At 35.3% G+C, this 22,205-nt stretch overlaps 1 protein-coding gene across 1 annotated transcript; it reads right to left on the reverse strand.

The window, feature by feature from the left end:
• Positions 1-215: 215 nt before the first annotated feature.
• Positions 216-7,098, reverse strand: LOC128215128 (sodium/calcium exchanger 2-like). Its single transcript, XM_052921851.1, has 3 exons — positions 6,726-7,098; positions 735-1,253; positions 216-229 (listed from the first exon to the last, which is right to left on the reverse strand). Exons 1-3 carry the CDS (start codon positions 6,895-6,897, stop codon positions 216-218), a joined length of 705 nt encoding a protein of 234 aa, XP_052777811.1. The 5' UTR covers positions 6,898-7,098.
• Positions 7,099-22,205: the final 15,107 nt, after the last annotated feature.

Here is a 22,205-nt window from a genome sequence, read left to right on the forward strand (position 1 = left end):
TCCTTGGCAAGCCTAATTCATATTGTAACACCATAGGATGGAGTCTTATGGTGGGACTGGTTACATTCCCCATCCTAGTTTGCCTGCTTACACGGCGACATTAACTTTATTGTCAATAAAATATTAATTTGTCATTTACCACTATGCTTCAATAAACCTGGGGCGGCCCCTGTGGTTGTTTTTTTTTTTCACGGGGACTCTTAAGATTCACTGTGCTACATATCTTCACCTTATTAATACACACATGTTCATGAATCATAATGGTGAAAACCGTATAAAACCCTGTTCATGCAGCGCTATCAGCGCTTTGATTGTAATTTGAAGTAATAAGCAAATGTTGCAGTCGCTCAGGGCCAAGATATTAAAGCATTTACTTTGTATGCATATTTTTTCTCTACGTTTTAAGATAATCCAAATGATAAACAATGATATGTGCTTTCTGATCATTCTTGTCATGAACGTGATACTTGCATTTGTCCTGGGTTTTACTCTTAGGTCGACTTGAAACACGTCGCCCAACTTCAAGATCACATCACCAGATATACGATATACACGGGCTTGAATATGTTGGTGTATTATAGTATTATGACGTGCGTATTGTACATATTTGGGGATTCTATTGGACTATAATAAGTGTTCCAAACAAATAAATCATAATCAAAGATTTCAAATGTGAGTGAGGGAAAGCCCCATGTTTATTGTAAGACAATAAGCGTGGTTGAAGTAAGTCTTACCTATGCCTATCTCGACCTCAGAGGCAGTCTTGTTGGAGCGGCGACAGCAGTACATCTTGTCAGTGAGGAAGCATATGACGATGAGGACGGGGAAAAAGAGAAAGGTGACCACCGCCTCCCACAGCTCCACCACTTCCGGCGAGATGACCAGCAGCACCAGAAGCATCCACACGTATGCGAACACGCTGAACCCCGTCGTCACGCAGTACACGCGCACATTTCCGATCTTACGACCTTCACCTTTAGGTATACTCGTTATACACACAGCGGTTATGATCAGCAAATTGAAGGCGGCCGATCCTACTATTGTCGCAGGACCGAGATCGTTGGCTTTGAATCCCTTAAAGCATATTTCGATAACGTTGAGGAGGATTTCCGGTGCGCTGGTTCCGAATGCCATAAGACTAAGGTTTGCGACTGTGTCGTTCCAGACTTTAACCTCCAACTCGTCATATCCGGTCGCCGACTTCTGGTTGGAGACCCGGATGATCCGCGTCTTGCTCGTAATCTTCTCGATACCTGGAACCAATGAACGCGGATAGAGATATAGCATAAACTAAAGGCATTTAATGTCATGTATAGATTTAGTATACACAGACAAGGTAGATTTCGTCACATATATCGTGAAAATACTACGATGCCGTAAGAGAAAAAAAAGTAAAGTGTCAAACTATAAATTTTGTTTTGGCTGCTAAAATGGTGAAAAACTAATGATAATCATATTTCCAATAACGTTATAAACAAATCATTTTAATTGTGTTCGAATTTGCAAATTCGGTCGTGTTTTCAGTGTGACCCGCTTATTCCGTCTCCTTGAAGACAAATATCACGGTTTGTTGAATTACCATGACGTTAAATCCAAAAAAAAAAAACCACGAGCACTTGCAGATTATCGAAATTCCTTTATAGTTATTCATATTTTTAAAAGATGCACTTTTACTCCCAAATAAGATTAACCATAGTTAATAATATTTTTTAAATATTCCAAAAACGATGAAGAAATGTCGAAAACAATGATTATTATTAAGGATATCGAGTTTAATTTGAAAAAAATGAGCATAAATCACGGTATTTCAACCGTATGAGACTATAGTAGACCACAGTAAATCTTTTAGCATTCACCAATCATTTAATATTTTTTTGCGCTTTCTACTGTTAAATAAACGGTTACAATTTTGTAATCAGTAATTAAAATTGTCCATAATACATTATTTAGTAAGTAGGTAAAGGCTTATCAGTCAAAATTGATATTGGTTATACATTTGTATGTTATGTTTTTTTAATAATGGTTTCACTTTAAGATTGAAGATCTAGGAATGTTTGAATGATTTGAAATTTCATGCCGACAAACATATACCCACGTCACATTGAGACCTGAAAGTGCCATTTCCTTCAATACAATCATACAGATGTCGGCCATCTCCCATTCACGCCATTCGGCCGTTTCCTAGCTGCTTACCGAATGTATCATCAACTTACCAGTCACGTTTATCATTCTTTCATCATCTCCAGTGATTGCATCACTCCGCAAGGCCTTTACATACTTTTTTATTATATCAAGGACAGTGTCAGGTGCGTCCTAGTTTCCTGGTTCATTGTTAGGGTGAAAAAGGTCCTCGATTCGGTAATTATAAACATTGTTTTCTGTATGTTAAGACGATATTTTCAGCAACGACATTGTGCACCGAATGAAGAGCAATTACTTGTTTGCGATGACTCTTGTTTAAGATGGAATTCATGTCTGTATTAAGATATCTCGTGAAAACAATGCACGTTCTTACTAGGATTACTGACTCACTCAATGCACTTTATTCTACAAAACTACGATTCTGTACCCTTCTCTTTTGTTAAAATCTCATCTGATACCTTGATTTGGTCAAAGAAAGGTATAATTATTGTTTTCCGAGGGCAGATCGCCAGTTTTGGAGATAAATAAATCGGCACATTTAAGAAAATGCTTACTGGTTCATTCTGGACATTTTTAGAACCCAGGTTCATCCCAAATCTGATAGATGTATGACACACTGAAATAACGATTAAAAGGCGTCGATTGTGTTTTGCTTGTCTATGTATGTGTACTGTAACACATATCCTGACCTTACTGCACTAGCGTATGAGAATGATTAGAACCTGCTAGCAAGTCATGATACTTTAGTTTTAGACCAAAACTGGGTGAAAATTAAATTTCTAATTTTGACAGACTAAGATCATGGTGTTTGTTACCGATTACGTATAAAGGAACTATTCGTGTTGATGGCCAACAATTTAGACGGTACGTTTAAATACATTGGTATAATTGTCCTTGAAATAAGTAGATTGCAATTACATATGCTAAAATAAACTATATATAGCTAAACAAGAAATAAGAGGTTTATCGAGTCTTTGTTTTAAGATTACAGATTTGTATAATTAAGTGGATTGCCAGCTTAAATTGCTACAATATTTCCATTTTTGACTTGTTGTATAATATCTGGTGTTATTCAGATATTTATGCATTAGAAAAGGTGCATTATGACTTAAAGGAGCACAATAGAAGTTAACATTTTAGCTTTGAAAAATATTGTTTTTTATTTAACAGCTACGTGGTCACGAAATCCACAGTTAAAATGATCCATATTATCGCTTATTTTTTATTTGTACACAAATCATAAAAACACAATTTTGATTGATGATTAAAATCAAATGACTAACCGTGTTAATGCGTTAAAATAAAAAAAACAGATTATTTTTTTGCATTATCCAATATTGTGCGCATTTTCTTAAACAGACATTGTATATTAGACTTAGTTGTCTTCATATATTGGTATGTCGTGACCTTGGTAGCTACCCTACCCATATTGTAATTATTAAGTTAATAATTGTATATTGGTACCATACGATATTAAATACAGATTATAAGTATCTTCCATGGCCGAGAGTGTAAGATAGGTTCATTCCGCCCGAGCGTAGGGTGTTTTACCGAGTTTCCGCAAAACACCCTGCGCGAGGGTCGGGATGAAACTATCTTACACGAGCGGCTATGGTAGATGCTTTTTCTCCCACCTCAGTTAAGGCCACACCAAATTAATGTTTAGTTCCTCGGATGTTTGCCGAAAAAAATTGGAGCGAGCGAGCGAAAAAAAAATTATTTTTTTTTGTCAGGTTTCATAAAAACCGAAGCGAGCGAAGAGCGAAAAATATTTTTTTCCTTATATTCAATATAAATAAGAAAGATTGTTCAAAATAACTGCCCTTGAACCCATTTTAATGCCATCTTGAACTGAACCTCTAATGGACATTGGGAAAATGTCGGAATACATACTATTTATTCATCCGTGTTTAGTACAAACATTTTATGGATTAATCTAATTTCTTATATAATTAAAACGTACTTTAATATGACGATCATTCATAATAATAAATAACCCTGCTTTTAGTAAAGAGTTTGAAACGACTTATATAAATCTACCTGAATCAGTTTAACATAATATGCAACTGTATTTAGACATAACTTAGGATTGATTTTGGATTTGTAAAAAATGATCACTTACACACTGGCATCAGCAAACATCAGACTCCATATAACATAGACTAAATTTTGTTTTTATTATCACAGGAAATGCAATGACATGTGCTTATTAAAACAAAAAGAACAAGGGTATTTTTCAGAGTACTTTTTTTGGTTATTTAAATGTTTTTATGCACCAGCCAATTGTATATGCCCCCCCCCCCCCAAGTCCGGAATAGCGGGGACTTTGACTTCCGGTCTCTCAAAACCCAGTTAAAATACCCGACCTGCAGGGACACTGTCACACACTGCTGGTAAAATCCCTGCCAAATGGCCCCCGCAACCCGAATACCTATGTGAGGACCATTCCCGACTATTTTCAATATGAAGACAAAACCACATTCACTAGGCACTGCGGGGCCACCTGAAAGGTAAAAACACAGCCCATTGCCGCTGCTGTCCCCGGTAAACCCCTGGAACAAGGGCGAGGGGTGGGCGGGGCAGTGGTTACAATTGATGCATTACAATCCCGGATTATGTTGCAAATAAAAACAAAATATAAGGTGATAAATTTAGGCTTACTTATGTTGAGGTATATCCATACCAGTGTTTATATCGCTATTTGTGAAAAGATATTTGTTCAAAACTGTTGCTTTGTCAGAATTTGATCAAAAATGAGCTTGATACATCAATTTGGACCAAACAATGACACATGTTCCAGTTAAGTTGACCTGTGTCATCTTCAGCATCGTTGTAGCGAGGTAACATTTTGGTCCCTTGTTTTATGACTTGAATAAAATAGTACAAAGTTGATCATTCCGATTTCCATTTAAAACGAGTCACTAATTACGCAATATAATCGCTAACAGTGTCAGATACACATGCTTTATTGCATAATGATTGCTTTAAATAATGATCCTTTAGTGCATGAGACGATCAACAATGGCTTCAAGCATGCTCAAAACATATTTATTGTCAAAAATAAGATTTAATTTCCAAATTTCCAAAATTTCGAGCCACATTGTTTATACCGGAAGCGGCCATTTTGATTGAATTTATTGAAACCCATGCTAAACCGATTGATATACAGTATAAAACACTATGCATCGGTAACTCCCCTTTACAAAAACACGAAAACTAGCGTAGAAAAATTATACTTGATTATTTTTAGCCTTTTAATAAATTATTACCTGAAAAAAAATCTGCATGGCGATCAAAATGGAGGTGCGGGCACACAAAAAAAATATTTTTTACATTTTCAAAAAAATAGGAGCGGTAAATCCGCTGAACGAAATATCAATTTGGTGTGGTCTAAGCAAAACTAAGTAAAAATGTATTTTTTGCTGGAACTCTTTTGTGCTTAGTGAACATAATTGCGTATGGATTTGCGATAGCACGTGGATGTCATGGATATGCGCGCAGTGATTCGGGTTATGTTAACAGTCAATTCGATATTTAAATAGTTCGGAGGAGAGTGACGCATTATTTCTTGAAATGCGTGAAAACTGTTTTATAGTGACATTTGAAGCGAGAAATAATTAATAAGCGTTCTAAATATTGCCACAAGACAAGGTTTCCATGATGCTACAGACGACAGTCTTCAACAAGGGAGGTAATTATAATGTGACGACCGTTAAAAAGGAGTTCCATACGGGCATTTTATCTTCGCCCGTGGGCAAGATAAGAATACCTAGCATGGTTAAATTATTGGATCTACTTATCTGAGGTGGGAGAAAAAACTATCATTGTTTGAACGCATTGTTTTGAATTGGTTGGTAACAAAGCCCGCAACCCCATATATGACATTACTCGAAAGGCTAAATATCAGACTACAAAATGGTAGAAAAAAAATATAGGAAGTGCATATAACGAAGTTATTTTCACTTCAATGCCAGTCGGTGGACGAAAAGAAACATCGCTGATGTAAGTCGTTTTAGCAAAATTGAGGAAAACATACTTAACACACTTTTCTGGCCAATTTTCAAAGAATTTGAAAGATATTTTATTTTAAACTTCATTTTTGTCGGAGCAACGTAAACCACCATCTTGGTGACGAATTTTATTTAGTCCTCGTTCTTTCACTGTTCTTTGTTGTGTACATCCCATATACTGGTCGTATATTACTATTAATGTCATTTAAGATTATACCTCATATGACATGTGTATGTGCTCAGTGTATTTGTTAACGGTGCGCACGTGTCGGCTACTTACCGATTCTAATTATAGCGACTCTGCCAGTGTCGGTTAATTACTTTATATGTGTGTCAATTAGATGCCGACCATGAAGGCGGCGCTCACCGAACAATTAAGGTGTCGATCATTTACAAGTCATAGATATGTCTGTCAAATACCGATACAAATAAAACGTTCTCTAGGCTAGTCATGGACGTATCGGGTAACGCTGCATGAGGTTGAATCGGTCATTAACCGATTATGATAGATTCTTATATTTCCAGATCATAACGATTTATGCACAAAAAATGCTTTAGAAATTGACAACTTACCGATCATAAACGTGTCTGCTACGATTGCGATCCCGAGAAAGCACCAGAGCATTCCGATCAAATAGAAAAATATCCGGACGCCCAGGGCCCATGTGTACTCATTAATGGCTGGAAGTAGCAGACCCTTGTCCGAACATTTGTAGTTGTAGATGTCCTCAGACGAGTTCATCATGCAAGCGAAGTTATAAGCATCCAAAAGGAGAAGAACTCCCTAAACCCGTGCCTGCTCGTCAGGTTACACAACACCAACACTCAAGGTGATGTCTGCCGCACGTTGTGTGTAATATATGTTTCAAGCCAGAAATCAACATTTTGCTACATTATATCACGTTTTTCCCTTTTCCTTTTTAACTCGCAATTAAAAGGGCTAATTTAATCCGTGTATGAGTTTAAGTGTTGTCACGGAATTCATTGTAACACAAAGTCCGAGTTTGTTTGTAATTGTCACATCAGCAATGAATCATCTTATGAATAGTTGTCAATCACATTATAAAAATAAATAAAATAAAAAGGTCGTTAAAGCACGTGTCTATTCCAACGAGAAAAAACAACAAACAAACTTCTGAATACCAATAAGTGCAAACAGCTATTTTCTCTTCTTCATATGCTTGTGATATTAACTACTTCTCACAGAGTTGCCAGTTTCATTCTCTGTCATCAAATTTCATTCATACCTGGAAATAAAGAAAACAACGTGTTTTATCATGAACGGAAATGGATTACACAAACCCCAGAAATGTTTTTATATCCAGATAATAGCGGTCCGGCTATTTCTGTCCACATCAATATCTTGCCGAGACTTCCACAATAGCTCCTACATCCTACTTAGTGAAAACCCGCTGCTCGGATATAACCTAACACTTGTCGTACCTTGTGTTCACTAGAGTTTGTTTTAAAAATCAATTCCGAGTTCAATTGCATCCATCGCATTAGCTGTTATTCTCGAGTGTTTATTCTACCATGTCCAGTAACTAGGCAGTCAATAGGACACCACATTATGTTAGTTCATATACTATATTAAAAAAGCAAAACTGTCCACAAACTTCTTCATATTGAACCATTTAGGATCCTCTCAATATTTCGGAAAAACAATACATCCGATCTCTTCACATTTAAGTACGGCAGAAAATCTTTGAAAAATTGCGTCATAGAAAAGCGAGATTTATCATTATTCAAATATTATTCAAATGGTGCAAAGCATCCATTATGTTAAGTTCCACATATGGTAAATGTTTGTAATAGCCAATTACAATTTTCTATTCCTCGACGACGAGCGAATCATGTAGGTGTGTTCTTTTTCATGTCCGTCCCGTGGTGATCGCTCCTAATGCCAATGTCAAATATACCTTGTTGCGCAACAGACGTCGTAAACTACCCATCACACCCCGCTCGTATACCGGCCTCCATTGTCACACAGATTTGCTTTAGCCATACACGCGTAATAAACAATACAGACAACAGATCGAGAGAGATCGATTATCAGGGATCTTGGATATTGAAGTTAAGGTAAATCACCTTTGGTAGAAATATATTCTTTATATCTTATGTTAAGAGATTATCACTTTTTAAGCGCAGATTAACAGGTATTGTATTTGTAACGTGTGGCAGGCACTACATCATAACACGATAACATGACAATACCTTTTATGAACGAGTTTACAAATAATGTCTTACCAGATAAGTCGCATAATCTATTTAAAGACAATTGAATTACGACGTTAAAACGTTATACGTTTATAAAGAAATCCACCGAAATATCTCAACACTAACCGTTGTACATTCGCCAGGCATGTTTTCTATGGAGAATTACTTGATGCTCACTGTAAATATATATTATATCTGTATTGAATTCCTCAGTTGTTGGTTTATGCAACTGAGAAGAGACACAATGTCATCAAGAATATTTAAAGAAAATGGAATTATGACTTTAAAACGATATACTTATTGAAATGTTAAAGAAATCCACCGAAATATCTCAACACTAACCATTATACATTCGCCACGCATGCTTTCTATGGAGAATTACTTGATTCCCACTGTTTATATATTATATCTGTATTGAATTCCTCTGTTGTTGGTTTATGCAACTGAGTAAAGAACCTATGGCATCAAGCATATTTTCACAGAATACGTGTTTAAATCGAATACATATGAAAAAAAAAAAAAAAAAAAATACACGTTAATGTAAAAGCTTTTCTTGATGCACAATGGGGTGTGGGGGATGGGGGGGATGTTAATTGGGATGAAAACAAATATAACACATAGTGAAACATATGATTAAGAATTACAAATGTTAAAAATTGTTCCATCTTTTTAAGAATTTTAAGTTTTCAATCTGTGAAAAATACTTGAAAATTCGTTTTCATTATTATGATATGCAAATTATTTCAACAAGGCTGACAGCATATAGATCGTGACGGAGGTCCTTTGATACTTTGATCACAAGTTGTTTATTTCAAAAAGACTGTAATTGTGAGGGTTCATAATGTCGAACCAATTCTGTATGTCTGCTTAAGTTAATAGAAACGCTTCTACACACGGACACACGATTAATACCGGAAGTGGGTTTACACGAACATGCGTGCAATGCGTGGATTCACGGGTACCTGCCCACGGAAACACATTAGAAGACCAGAGTGACGGCGCTGTGTTGGCTTTAGAGAAACGACAAGAGAAACAAACGTAAATCATGACAAAGGAAACTGTTCAAACATATTCGTGTTGCCGATGATGCGGACGGGTTCCATGTTATTAATTGACATGTTGTGCATTGAAATATAAATTATCACTGCTTCTTGTTTACCAAGATTGAAATACATTGTTTGCTCAGAAAATACTTCATGACGCCGATGTCTGGGAATTCTTTATCTTACGTGAGCATTAAGTGCTCGAGATAACCTATTTGGTTTGTTAGATGCCCAGTACACCTTACAGGCACTATTTGTAATGTTGGCTGAATCACACCTACAAGTTTATTGATTTAAATGAATACAAAACAGCCTTTAGACTCCGTTTGGTATGCTGACATAAATGTGATATACGTGTTAGTTTTTATCTCGTTAAAACAACTTACGTTTCTCGTAAAAAACGACTGAGTAACTTGTTTAGACGACATTCGCATGCGTTAAACGACTTACGTGTTTCGTTTAAACGACGTCAATCAGAAACTCCTAATAACCGCGCATTAACATGGATGAGGAACAGCTGGTATACAGGTCGTTCGCTTTTTAATATTCAAGTCTGATTGGCTAATATATCGTTTTAACGACATAGGAAAGTCGTTTCATTAACGAGATCCTAAGGTGCTGCGTTTTAACGAGATCCTAAGGCGTTTAACGAGGTACGTAAGGCGTTTAAACGAGATCCTAAGGCGTTTAACGAGATCCTAAGGCGTTTAACGAGATCCTAAGGCGTTTAACGAGATACGCAAGCGATCCTAAGGCGTTTTAACGAGATACGTCAGTCGTTTAAACAAGATGTAATAACGTATGTATTTTGTACACTCACTGCAGGATCAGTTTGTACGCTTCATGCATACGTTTTTAATCCTGTATGACAGAGCTAATTGAAGGAAGAATGATTCAAGTGGCAAACTATTCGATAAAACAATTATGTCGCATCAGATTGCATAACAAAGTTTTCAGAAATTAATTGTTCAGTCAATACCGCGCTCTGTGCCGTTCAATCGATTTAATTTGCAATAAAGACGCAAAAAACAAATAATGCCTCGAAATGCTAGGATGCTACATAGTTTGTTCAACGTACAATGACACACGACAGACTTATATTCCTTGATATTATGTTAGAAATCCAAGAATGATAACAATTTTATCATTACTTAATTCTGCTATGAAGGCTTTTAAGAGAGACCTGAATATATAAATTCACCTTTTAAGACATCCTCACACACTTCACTGTGAAAATAATATTAAGTGTTCTCAACGGACAGACAGAAATGTTTATTGTCGTAAACATGTTATGAAACAGTTTCTTGACAAAATGTAAACCATATAAGCTTATGTATTCCAAACCAGTATGGCCACAACGGTGCATGACATAAATACAAGGAAAAGGAATAAGTCAGTAAAGTTAAAGAACATACAAGAAGGAATCAACAATAGAAGACAAATGAATGCCTTGTATTTGATTAGGTTGGTTGCCTTGTAGATGAATGATGTAATATTTGGGCATAGTGAATCGTTAGTCGGGCTGTACGCTCTAAACATGATTAGAACATCTAAATAATGGTCATGGTCCACGGGCTAACCCTTAGTTCATTAACCGCAAATACTTATCATATGAGACCAAATACGAACATATTTAAAATATATTAATTAAATATGATATAAATGTATTTAATTTTACAGATAACAATTAAATATAATGAATGAGTAATAACTTTTATTAATTTCATTTCAAGATAATAGCAAAACGTATGATATAGTATAAATTTAATTTACATTTATTGTATTATAAAGATGTTTATATAGATTAAAAAAAACATGCCAAATTTAAGATATGACTACGTTATTTTGTACTTTTTACAACATATTTAACGAGTTTGAAAAAGATTATTCGCGTATACCAGAGTGATGATGCTATGCGTACCACGTTAGATTTATCATTTTCAAACCTCTGATGAATGAGAATGGAACTAGACAAGCATTACCTTAATTAAGTATTTATAACCCCATTTTTCGCTGACGATATAACTGTATGATAATCCATCCAATAGTCAATCACGACCAGTGCAGTGGCCATTTCTTGTAACTATGCTTTAAAACTTAAAGATGCAATACTTAAAACATAAGACGGCTTGAATTATTTCTTAATAATGGATTAATAAGATTAGAATAAAATCGTAAACAATTGGTTGTATAACGTTAACATAAGATGTGTATATCTCGAATAAGACCGTCAAGGTGACAGTAGTCTGGGTTCCAAGGCAGAAAAATGTGAAAAATAAGGAAATTTACTGTACCCCTCTGCTATACAAAATAATTTAGTATCAAATTGTAGGTTAAAGTCTGTAGATTATGAAAAGTGCGTTTGGCCACTTGGCGGCGCTTGCGAAAAGGAAATATCCAAGATAGCTATTTTCATTAAATAAATAAGAAAAAAATATTTACATGGATATTACTTTTCTCATCATGTACTTCAAATTGACATATAACTTTAAATAAGTCAAGGTCATTGTCAAGGTCATTTTCAAGGTTAAAGTATAAAAAATGCCCTAAAATTCTATTTTTCCCGTTCACTTTTCTTCTTTTTTAATTCATTTATGTTAAGTGTATGTCAAAAAGTGCTGGCAGAATTGTAAATTGTATGTTCCTTCATTTAAAACAATATTTTAGGATATAGCTTCTATATTTTTTGAAAACGCCAAGGGTTCATACTATAATAGCATGCCAAAGGTGGTCGCAAGATTGCTATTGCTGTAAGAGTCTTATAGCAAATTGTGCTAGTGTTACTCTTAAAGTCTAATTGCATGGCTTGTATCTATGAAATTGTATGCTTTATGTTGACATATCCATCTGACCTCTCCCATGTCAAGTTTAAGCTTATTTCAGCCATTTCAAGGTCATGGTCATTTCAAGGTCAAGATATGCAAAATAACTCAAAATATGTTTTTTTCTATATACTTTTTTCCATTTTCATTTCAATTTACATTTAGTATGTGTCTAAAGGCGTAGACAGAATTGTAAATTATATGTTCCCTTATTTAAAACAATTGTTTAGGGTAAAGCTTTTTTGTTTTTTGAAACCGCCACCGCCAAGGATCATACCGTTAGAGTGTGCCAAATAAAGGTGATCGCAAGATTGTTATTGCTGAACGAGTCTTATGGCAAGTTGTGCTAGTGTAACAGTCAATTAATATATATATCTTAATTCATGGCATGTATCAATTTCATACTGTGCTTACAGCATTCTCTGTAACAGCAAAACACTGATACTTCTTCAGTACAGCACACTGATACAACTTGTCAACTACTCATGGATATAACTTGAGAACTACACACCGATAGACTTACATACCAATACTACTTGAGAACTACACATTGGTATTACTTGAGAACTACATACCGATAGAACTACACACCGATACTACTTGAGCTCTACACACCGATACTACTTGAGAACTACACATTAATACAACTTGAGCACTACACACCGATTTTATTTATCAACTACACATCGATACTACTTGTGAACTACACACCGATAGAACTATACACCGATATTACTTGAGCACTACACACCGATACAACTTGAGAACTACACACCGATACTACTTGAGAACTACACGCCGATAGAACCACACACCGACACTACTTGAGAACTACACACCGAAATAACTACACACCGATACTACTTGAGAACTACACAACGATACTACTTGAAAACTACACATCGATAAAACTACACACCGATACTACTTGAGAACTACACACCAATACTACTTGAGAACAACACACCGATGCAGTGTATAGAGCTCGCATTGGATGTTTTGTGATGCCGCATAAAGTGAGGTGTAAAATGAAGGGTATTATTGTGACTAGAAGTGCATGTGGTGGATTATTAAGACTTGTTTTGGCGTGGTCAATACTAATTGTGGTGGGTGGAGACGTGGAACTCAATCCGGGACCTACACCAGGGCCTGCTCCAGGGTCACAGCGGGCTACTCGACAGAGCACACTCTCGTTCGCATCCGTAGCCGGTAGCCAGGATTATGACCTCTCGCCACCGAGGGGTCGGGGTAAGGAGCCAGCGCGCAAGGCCCGTCAGGCCAAGGCGGGAAGTGATAATGAGGATTTATGTCTTTCCTACGTACCATGAAAACAGAGGTGAGAAATGATTTGATGTCTATAAACAGTAAAATTGACGATATAAATAGCACAATCAGTAATTTACAGAAGCAAAATGAATTCTTGAAAACTGAAAATTTAGAAATGAAATCAATTCTGAAGAACTTGACAATAAAGTGGATAATGTTGAAGGGGCCTCACGCAGGAATAATCTACGTTTTATTGGTATCGACGGCGACATGAATGAAACTTGGGAAACGAGCGAAAGCAAAGTCAGAAACTTTATCAATCAAAGCACTGAAAGTGCTGATGGACGGTGACATTGTTCGGTCTGCTGCAAGTATAGAACTAAGTCCTTTCTCTTATAAACACAGGAAATCATCGGAACCTAATCTTGAATATAGAAGCATATTTTGAACACTCTTAGGCGAGGACAATTAGACAATGCTTCAAACCAAATATCTAAGCTTGATATTTATTTTCCAAACATAATTATTCATCTTAATGCTGTAGCTTTGAAAAGTTGATGAAAAGGTCACCTGGCAATATCATCGTTAATGTTTGTTTGCAGAACTACTTCATAGTCAAAATTTCATTCCAGTTGCATAACAAATACGCCAAAAGGACACAATCAAGATAACTGAAGCATAACATTAACAGATGTTTTTTAAAACAGTATACATGGTCCAAAGTTCAATGTTGTACTCAAAATTAAAAACGTAGGCCTTAGCTGAAGCAACTGTGCACAAGATGATCAATCTGCAAGAAAAACAATTGTCGAAAACTGACATAAACTTGGTATTAATGTGTACAATGCATTGAATCTTACTTACTGAAGTACCACATAGTTTACAATTTATTTTAGCTAAGCAGTGATTTTGTATTTTTCCATTAAAAATATTACTGGGTATGTCTACGAAGGTATATAGCTTAAAAATACCACCCGTTTGGAGTAAGCCTTTGTAGCACAGGGGATACAACACTGGACTGCTATTTTTTTACATTTTGGTCCTTTCTCTACAATTATGATTCAAAGCTTAACACATTCTATTAAATAATTGTCCTGAGTTGCATTACAGGAAAAAAAATGGTGCCAATCTGGTGTACAGTCCCTTTAAAGTAACACGAGAACAACAATGATGAATTGTTTTCCAAACATAGCAACATTTTATTGCAGAGGCCACAAAAATAAAAAAAGTAAGTGAAAATTTCACAATCATGGTTAGCCAAACACAACATTCATAATTATTCTTAAAGCAGTACATTTTATGAAAGAGGGTCAAAAGGTCACAGTAAAGAAGATCTGAGAACATTGATAATTGTTTTGCAAAACTTACTGAACTTTCGTTGCAGTACCTTAGAATAGAAAAGATGGTCAAACGGTAATTATCAAGGTTATCCAAGTACAAAATTGATATTTGTTTTAAAAGTTATACACATGGTCTAAATTTTTTTGCTGTTGCTTCAAAAATAGAATGTATGTCAAAAATCATATTCTATGTCATCAAAGCACAACATTGCTTTTTGTTTTGAAAACTGTACTAAAAAACTTTCATTGAAGTAGCTTAAAAATAGGAAAGTATGTCGAAAGGACAACGTTATCAAAGCACAATTTTGATTTTTGAGTTCGAATCAATGGTCTTAATTTCATGGCTGAAGCTTAAAATTTTAATGTGTGTCAAAAGGCCACAATCTAGGTCATCAAAAGACAACATTAAATATTGTTTTCAAAACTGTCTAAAATGCTATAGCTCTAAGAAATAATTAGGTCAAAAAGGTCCCAGTCAGGGTCATCCGAGAACGACATATATAAATATATGTTTGTTTTCAAAACAGTACTGATGTCAAGTTTTCATTGATGAAGCTTTAAAAAACATATTCAACAACTTCAGGAAATGTGTAAATAACTTAGCCTTTGTCGATCTTACTAACATATTTCCTTGACGAGTTGTATAATACAGTCTATTATATGATGACGAGTTTTAGTATCTTTTTATCAAAATATTCTTTAAGCAAAAACAACTAACCTGTTTTACTTTTCTAGTAAACAAGAGCTGTCACAGAGACTGCGCGCTCGACTATTACGCCGCTGTTCAGTGTAAGGATTTAAAAGTTTTGGCGAATTAAGGATCACTGTAAAATTAGATTAGATTTTAATGCAATACATTATGTATTTGTTGAGATATTAACATGAATATGGTTACATGGAACATTTTAAGTCCAATACTTGAAACTTAAACAGTATTTCTAAGTTGCATAATAAAGGGGCAAAAATGATAAAATATAAAAGATAGAGTTATCTTTCCTGATTATTTAAGAAGGTTGAATAGTTGGGAGCCTGTGTATAAAGTTTCAATGCAATACATGATGTATTTGAATTTATATGTCAAATAATAAAGCAAAACCTTAACCAGAATTTTTAAGTCAAATAATAAAGGGTCATTATTTGCATTAAATGCAAACTAGAGTTATTTTACTTGGTTAATTAGGAAGGTTGGATGGTTGAGTACTATTGTATAAAATCTTAATGCAATAAATCAAGTAGTTGCTGAGATATCTACCTATGTGTGCTTACATGCAAAACCTTAACCAGAATTTCAAAGTCAAATAATAAAGGCCCCTTTTTTGCATTAAATTCAAATAAGTGTTATCTAACTTCATTAATTTAGTAGGTTAGATAGTTGGGAATACATATCTAAAGTTTCAATGCAATACATAATGAATTTGCTGAGATAATGACTTAAAGGTGCTTACATGCAAAACCTTAACCAAGGTGTGACGCCGACGCTTGGGTGAGTAGTATAGCTCTCCATATTCTTCGAATAGTCGAGCTAAAAACAGGATACATGTACCATTAAAGCGATGCTATTCTCTGGACTACAAGCATGCATTGCAAAAATTTGCATTAGGAAAAATTTCAAACCAAAGAATCATGCGATCATTCTCACACTGTTTGTAAGAAGAATACATATAAAGGTGATATCAAGTACAGCAGAAAGGAATAACAACAAAAAACTAAACTCTTTTTAATTGTGACATCATAATGGTCACCGGTACGATGAAGTCATAGATTACTATGTGTTCATGACGTCATTTCCTATTTAAACCAATATATAGTACCCCATTTAGTACCCAACGTGATTGAAAGTTTTTATCAGGAGATAACATTTTCCTCTTAAGAATTGGTTGGAAATTTAATTTTACATTATTTTCATCACAATGAATACAAAATGACAAATTGTCATTTGAAAAAAACATTCTTGTCTATGAATTTGTTTAAAAACATGTGGAAGGATACTATAAGTTCCATGGTCAGTAGGTAACCCGCGATATGGGATATTCAATGTAAAGGAAACCATATTGCGGTGGAGTGAAGCTCGAACCTAAATATGGATTCTTGCCCCCCATATTTCCAATACTATGTCACCTACTAACCCCGTAATGTAAGTATAACATTGACAACCTGTTCTCCTGTTTAAATGTTTTATTTATTCATTGAAATATTCATCAAATCCGAATAAAGACGCCATTTTGTTGTAATTTAAATTTGGAAAATGGAAAAATGTGGTGTCACCGCGTGACCTGTCCTTGACCAACAGCGGTGTTTCATAAATATTGGGAGTCGTGACATTTTTTTGACCAATATAAATAGACCAATGTTATATTGATATCCCCATGTGTATTTAGGAGAGAAAAAATGTGTGATGGCTGTATTTAGCTGGATATAAAGTATACAAGTAAATAAAAAACACGAAAAAAAAATCTTTATGATTAAACATTATTCAGAATGGTTGGAGTGATTGATGATAATGAGCCCTTCTTAATCATTAAGCTAGTTACTTTAGGTCATTTAATTGACTTAGAAAACAACCTCATTGTCTAATTCATTGTCGACGTAAAATCTTATGCAGGGATTGTGCATCAGGTGAGTGACAGTAGGCTGAGGTAAAACCCAACTTGAAGAATGAAATTGTTAATGATTAAGGATAGCACTTCATTTATACCTATCTGAAATTTCATTTGCTTAATTGTAGGTTTGTTCTATTTTTGTTGTTAAAGCTGCACTCACACAGATTGAAAGTATTGACAACTTCTTTATTTTTTGTTTCCGAACGAGCCATTTTTTTGCGAAAATCCATGGAAACCAGTAATATAAGACTGCTGACAAAAAATCAGATCATAGATTCTTATACTTAAGTTCAAAAATTGATGTTTTATGCATTTTTTCTTTAACTGTTAGTATCAGTTTAAGCCATAAAGCATCAATTTTCGAACATAAATATGAAAATCTAAGATCTGATATTTTATCAGATATCTTATTATTGGTTTGCACATATATATTTACGCAATAATTTGCTCTTTCCAAAACAAAAAATAAAAGAAGCTGTTAAAATAGTCAATCTGTGGGAGTGCAGCTTTAAGGGCTCATAATTTCTTAGTCTCAACAAGTTGATGTTCAAATTAAGAGTCTTCTTATCCATAAACATCTATTAAAACAAGTTTTTAAAAAAGAGGGTGTTTTGAAAATATCAAAATTGAATTAAGGAAAAGAATTTCATATTTATCAGGTTTGAACTGACATTTCCAAATGCTTTACCCTTTGGAACAAGCCATGTGGTAACTAAGAAATATGTCAAGTCCATGATATACGCATTAGCACAAAATTAATCAAGCACAATTTTGATCACAATTCACACACTGTGCAAGCATGTCAAAACATGGCCATGTTAAAATTGCAAAATTTCCTTCTGATTGAAAAAAAAATCACACACTGTCAGACTAAATTACTGACACTCCTTTTCTATAAAAGTTCATGCTGTCTTCAAAAATAAATTGAAATAACGAATAAGGGTAACGTAACATTCTGCCAAAGGGGGAAGTGCATTCATAGTATGTGGATGTCCTGGATTAAATATGCAAATTAACATACCAGGTCTCTGTTTGGAGGGAGAATATATGTAGATAAAAGGGTTATGCATGATTTTCTCTGAAGGGATCTGTTGGCCTTGAACATTTCCGTAATATGGCTTGTTTTTATTGATCTTTTTTAGACATACATGTTTGATGCTTGATAGGCATACCAATGAGAATGATTTGCCCAAAATTGCAACAGAACAATTTCAGGGGCGTAGCCAGCGTTACACACTTACGCACATGCGTAACATCAATTTGAAAAATGAAAAAAATGGTCAAACATGGCATCAAAGTCGAGGGTTATGTTTTGACATCAGAATAAAACCTTAAAGGGTAGATCAGCTATAGAAAGCATTGTTTCTCTGTGCTAGATAGCTAACACAGCCTTAAAAATCACTTAAAAAAATTCCATGGGGAGCAGCCCCCCCCCCCCTTACCTCCTACGGTTACAGGGATTCCCCATCCCATAGCCTCTCACATTTAGTACAGCCTGGCTACACCCTTGAATTTAATTAATTGCCAAAAAATGTCAAAATCCTGTCTACATTCTAGTATTTTGATTATTTTTTTTCATTGAGTAAGACCCTTTTGAGCTATTTAAACACTGTAAATATCCGTAAAGCTATATGCATGTATACAATATCGATATCCCCAGCATGCACAATTAAGTTATGCATTATCTTTTACCATTGTTAATTTTAACATACAAGAAGATACTGTATTTCACACTTACCTAAATAATGTGTAGACAATGATAGAGAATAATAAGTGGCAGATTTCAAATCAAGGCATTTAAGGCTCACCAGGGGCTTAGCACCATCCAGATAATACAGACAGGCTAGCTACATGTTCTAATGCCAGGATCATTTATAGTAACTTTATCTTGTTGAAAAGTTTAATACTTGACTAGTCCAAATAAACAGCAACTTCAGAGTCTTGGACAGGTTTTGTTTTGGCGAGTCTTTATGTCCACATCCAACTTTTTCTCCTAGCTAAGAATGACAATTCAAGCACTAAGTTTATTTAGTTCAAATAATTGTACATTGAATGATTTTTTTACCATTTTTGATATGGCACGTCACATAGTGAACACATCTATAATTTTCGACTTGATGTATATTGAGCTTCAAGATGATGCGCATCAGCTAGATATTGGCTCAAGATAAATTATGTGAAACTTTCATGTTCCTATTTTGCAATGCAATGTTTAATATTGAAGTGTTGTTACAGTTGAAGAAAATATTTTACTATGGTAGGAATCAGATCAACATGGCATAAAGGGAACCAAATTATGCACTGGTCAGTCAATTGTAACCACGCACCCCCCCCCCCCCCCACCCCCAGATCTTGGGAATAGCGGGGACTTGGACTTTCAGTACAGCCAACACCGGCTAGATTCCATGCCATGCGGAGACGAACAGTTGGTAAAATCCCCACCAAAGTCCCTGCACCCCGGGGACTCTAGGCAAGGCCAATTACCCGCTGTATTTAAAACAGACAAAACCACCGCATTCACCCGGCAATGTGTAGTTGGACTAGGCAATGTGGGGCCACATGACAAGCATAAACACGACCCATTTCACCCGCTATTCCCCGTATATCCCCGGACCTGGGTTGGCCGTGGTTACAATTGACTGGTGCATTAATATCACAATTTTAAAGAAAATCTGAAGTACCTACTGTACTGTAATGTATGTTTTATGCAGAAAGATGACAACTGTGACGCAGATGCAAGTTGTTTCGAGTTATATATATTATCATTATTTTTCACATCAATATTTGCAACAATTATTGGCACGAAGCAAAACGACGTCATTGTTTTTTTGATTTTCACTAAGTTTGTATTTCCGTGTTTTACTGCAACTTACTTTTAGTCGTGGGTGACCTTTCACCAGATGTATATCAGTCATTAATTGTATTGCGTTAAATTCAGCCAATTTGACCACAAGGTGATGATGTTATTCAATTAATTATTTTTAATTCTCCTTTTTAGCACTAACAATCCATTGTAAAACTCGAGTGTGATGCCTTAAATCTTAAATATTTCGATAGTTCAAAGTATTGAATTAATTATGTTTAGCAACAATGTACTTCAGTATTCAGTTCGAAACATTTACGGATTTATTTTTATCGATACAGTAAAATGGCCGAGGAGTTCCGAATGCATTTTTGTAGTAATGTAGTGGAACTATTTCCATGTAGTAGTCAATATTGGCGAAATGATTTATCAATATAAAAATTTGATTTCAGTACCAATTGTCAATAAATTATACATGACCCACTTCTCTCACTATTCACCCACACATTTTAGAAAAAAACTATGTAACAGCCACTTTAAATCAGCTGTGTATTCAAAACAATGATGAGAACTATTTACTGAGCGCACTGGCGTTCTTTGGCTTGTAGTTTGCTCGGCTGATGTGCCTACTTAGGACGGGCCCTGAGGGGCACCGTCCAAAAATGATTTATCTTTGCCTGAGCATGAAAATGCTGAGATTGAAAGGGCTCATAGGGTGAAAGGGAATGATAGAAATAAGTGTAGTATTATTGTGAAGTTCGGCAAGTACAAGGACAAAGATATCATTTTGAACAAGGCCAGAACTTGACTCAACCGAGGTTCAGGATACGCTGTGCACGAGGACTACACAGAACGTGTAATGCGCCATAGGCGAGAACTTTCAAAACGTTTGGTGGCAGAGCGCAATGATGGGAGATTCGCAAGGCTAAGCTTCGATAAACTGATCGTTGATGACAGCGTATATAAATATGACGAGGGAAGTAAACAAATAGTGCGTATCGGCGCTGCTCGTGGGCGGCCGGTAAACCGGGCTCCGGATACACGACCGATTACTATTACAGGCGACGATCCACGATACCGGGATGGGAGTCGAACTTCGCAGGATGACGATGACTCATCGGATGAAACCCTTCTTGGTACCGTCGGGGGTGGAGGAATCGACTAGGGACGCGGCCGAAGCCCAGAGACAACAACTGACGATACAAGATTATCTATTTGTACATGGAATATATGTGGATTACATAAATACACCAATGACCATGAAATCCATAAATATTTACAAAGCTTTGACATTATTGGATTAGTTGAAACATGGAGTAATTCTAAAAGTGAATTTGATAATTTTTTGCACAATTATTGCCACTTTGACCATATCAGAACAAATCAATCTAATTGTTTTCGAAATAATGGGGGCGTTAGTGTTTTTGTTAAATCGGGCATAGTTGAATCGGGTCTTATTCGTCAAATATGTAGTGATTTTGAAGACGGTGTAGTTCTTTATATTAAGTCAAGCATGTTTGATTTAATAAAAGACGTGATGCTCTACATTGTATATGTTTCGCAAGAAAGTTCACCTATATATGATAAAAATATCGAGAAAAATGGCATTGTATTGCTAGGAGATAGGTAAGAATTAATTAATAATCAATTTAAAGATTGTTACATTTATTTAGCGGGCGATTTTAACGCAAACACTAAAGATTTGCGGGACTACATTTCATCAGATAATTTAGATAATGTGTATGGATATCATGTAGATTACGTTGGCGATACGTTTGAACAACCGCGTAATAATAAAGATCTTGGTCGAGTAAATAATTTTGGTAGGTCATTAATTGATCTATGTTGTATTCACAATGTACATTTGTTAAATGGTAGGTTACATGATGATACTTCAGGCGATATAACATGTTTAGCAAATGAGGGACACAGTGTTGTAGACTATCATATTGTTACCTCAGA

This window comes from Mya arenaria, chromosome 2 (genome assembly GCF_026914265.1).
Source record: "Mya arenaria isolate MELC-2E11 chromosome 2, ASM2691426v1".
Taxonomy (NCBI): Eukaryota; Metazoa; Mollusca; class Bivalvia; order Myida; family Myidae; genus Mya; species Mya arenaria.

Coding starts and splice junctions, on each gene's coding strand:
- LOC128215128 (XM_052921851.1), bottom strand. CDS start 6,897: ATGATGAACTCGTCTGAGGACATCTACAACTACAAATGTTCGGACAAG. Junction 1,254..6,725: donor AGCAGACACGTTTATGATCG/GTAAGTTGTCAA, acceptor CATTGGTTCCAG/GTATCGAGAAGATTACGAGC.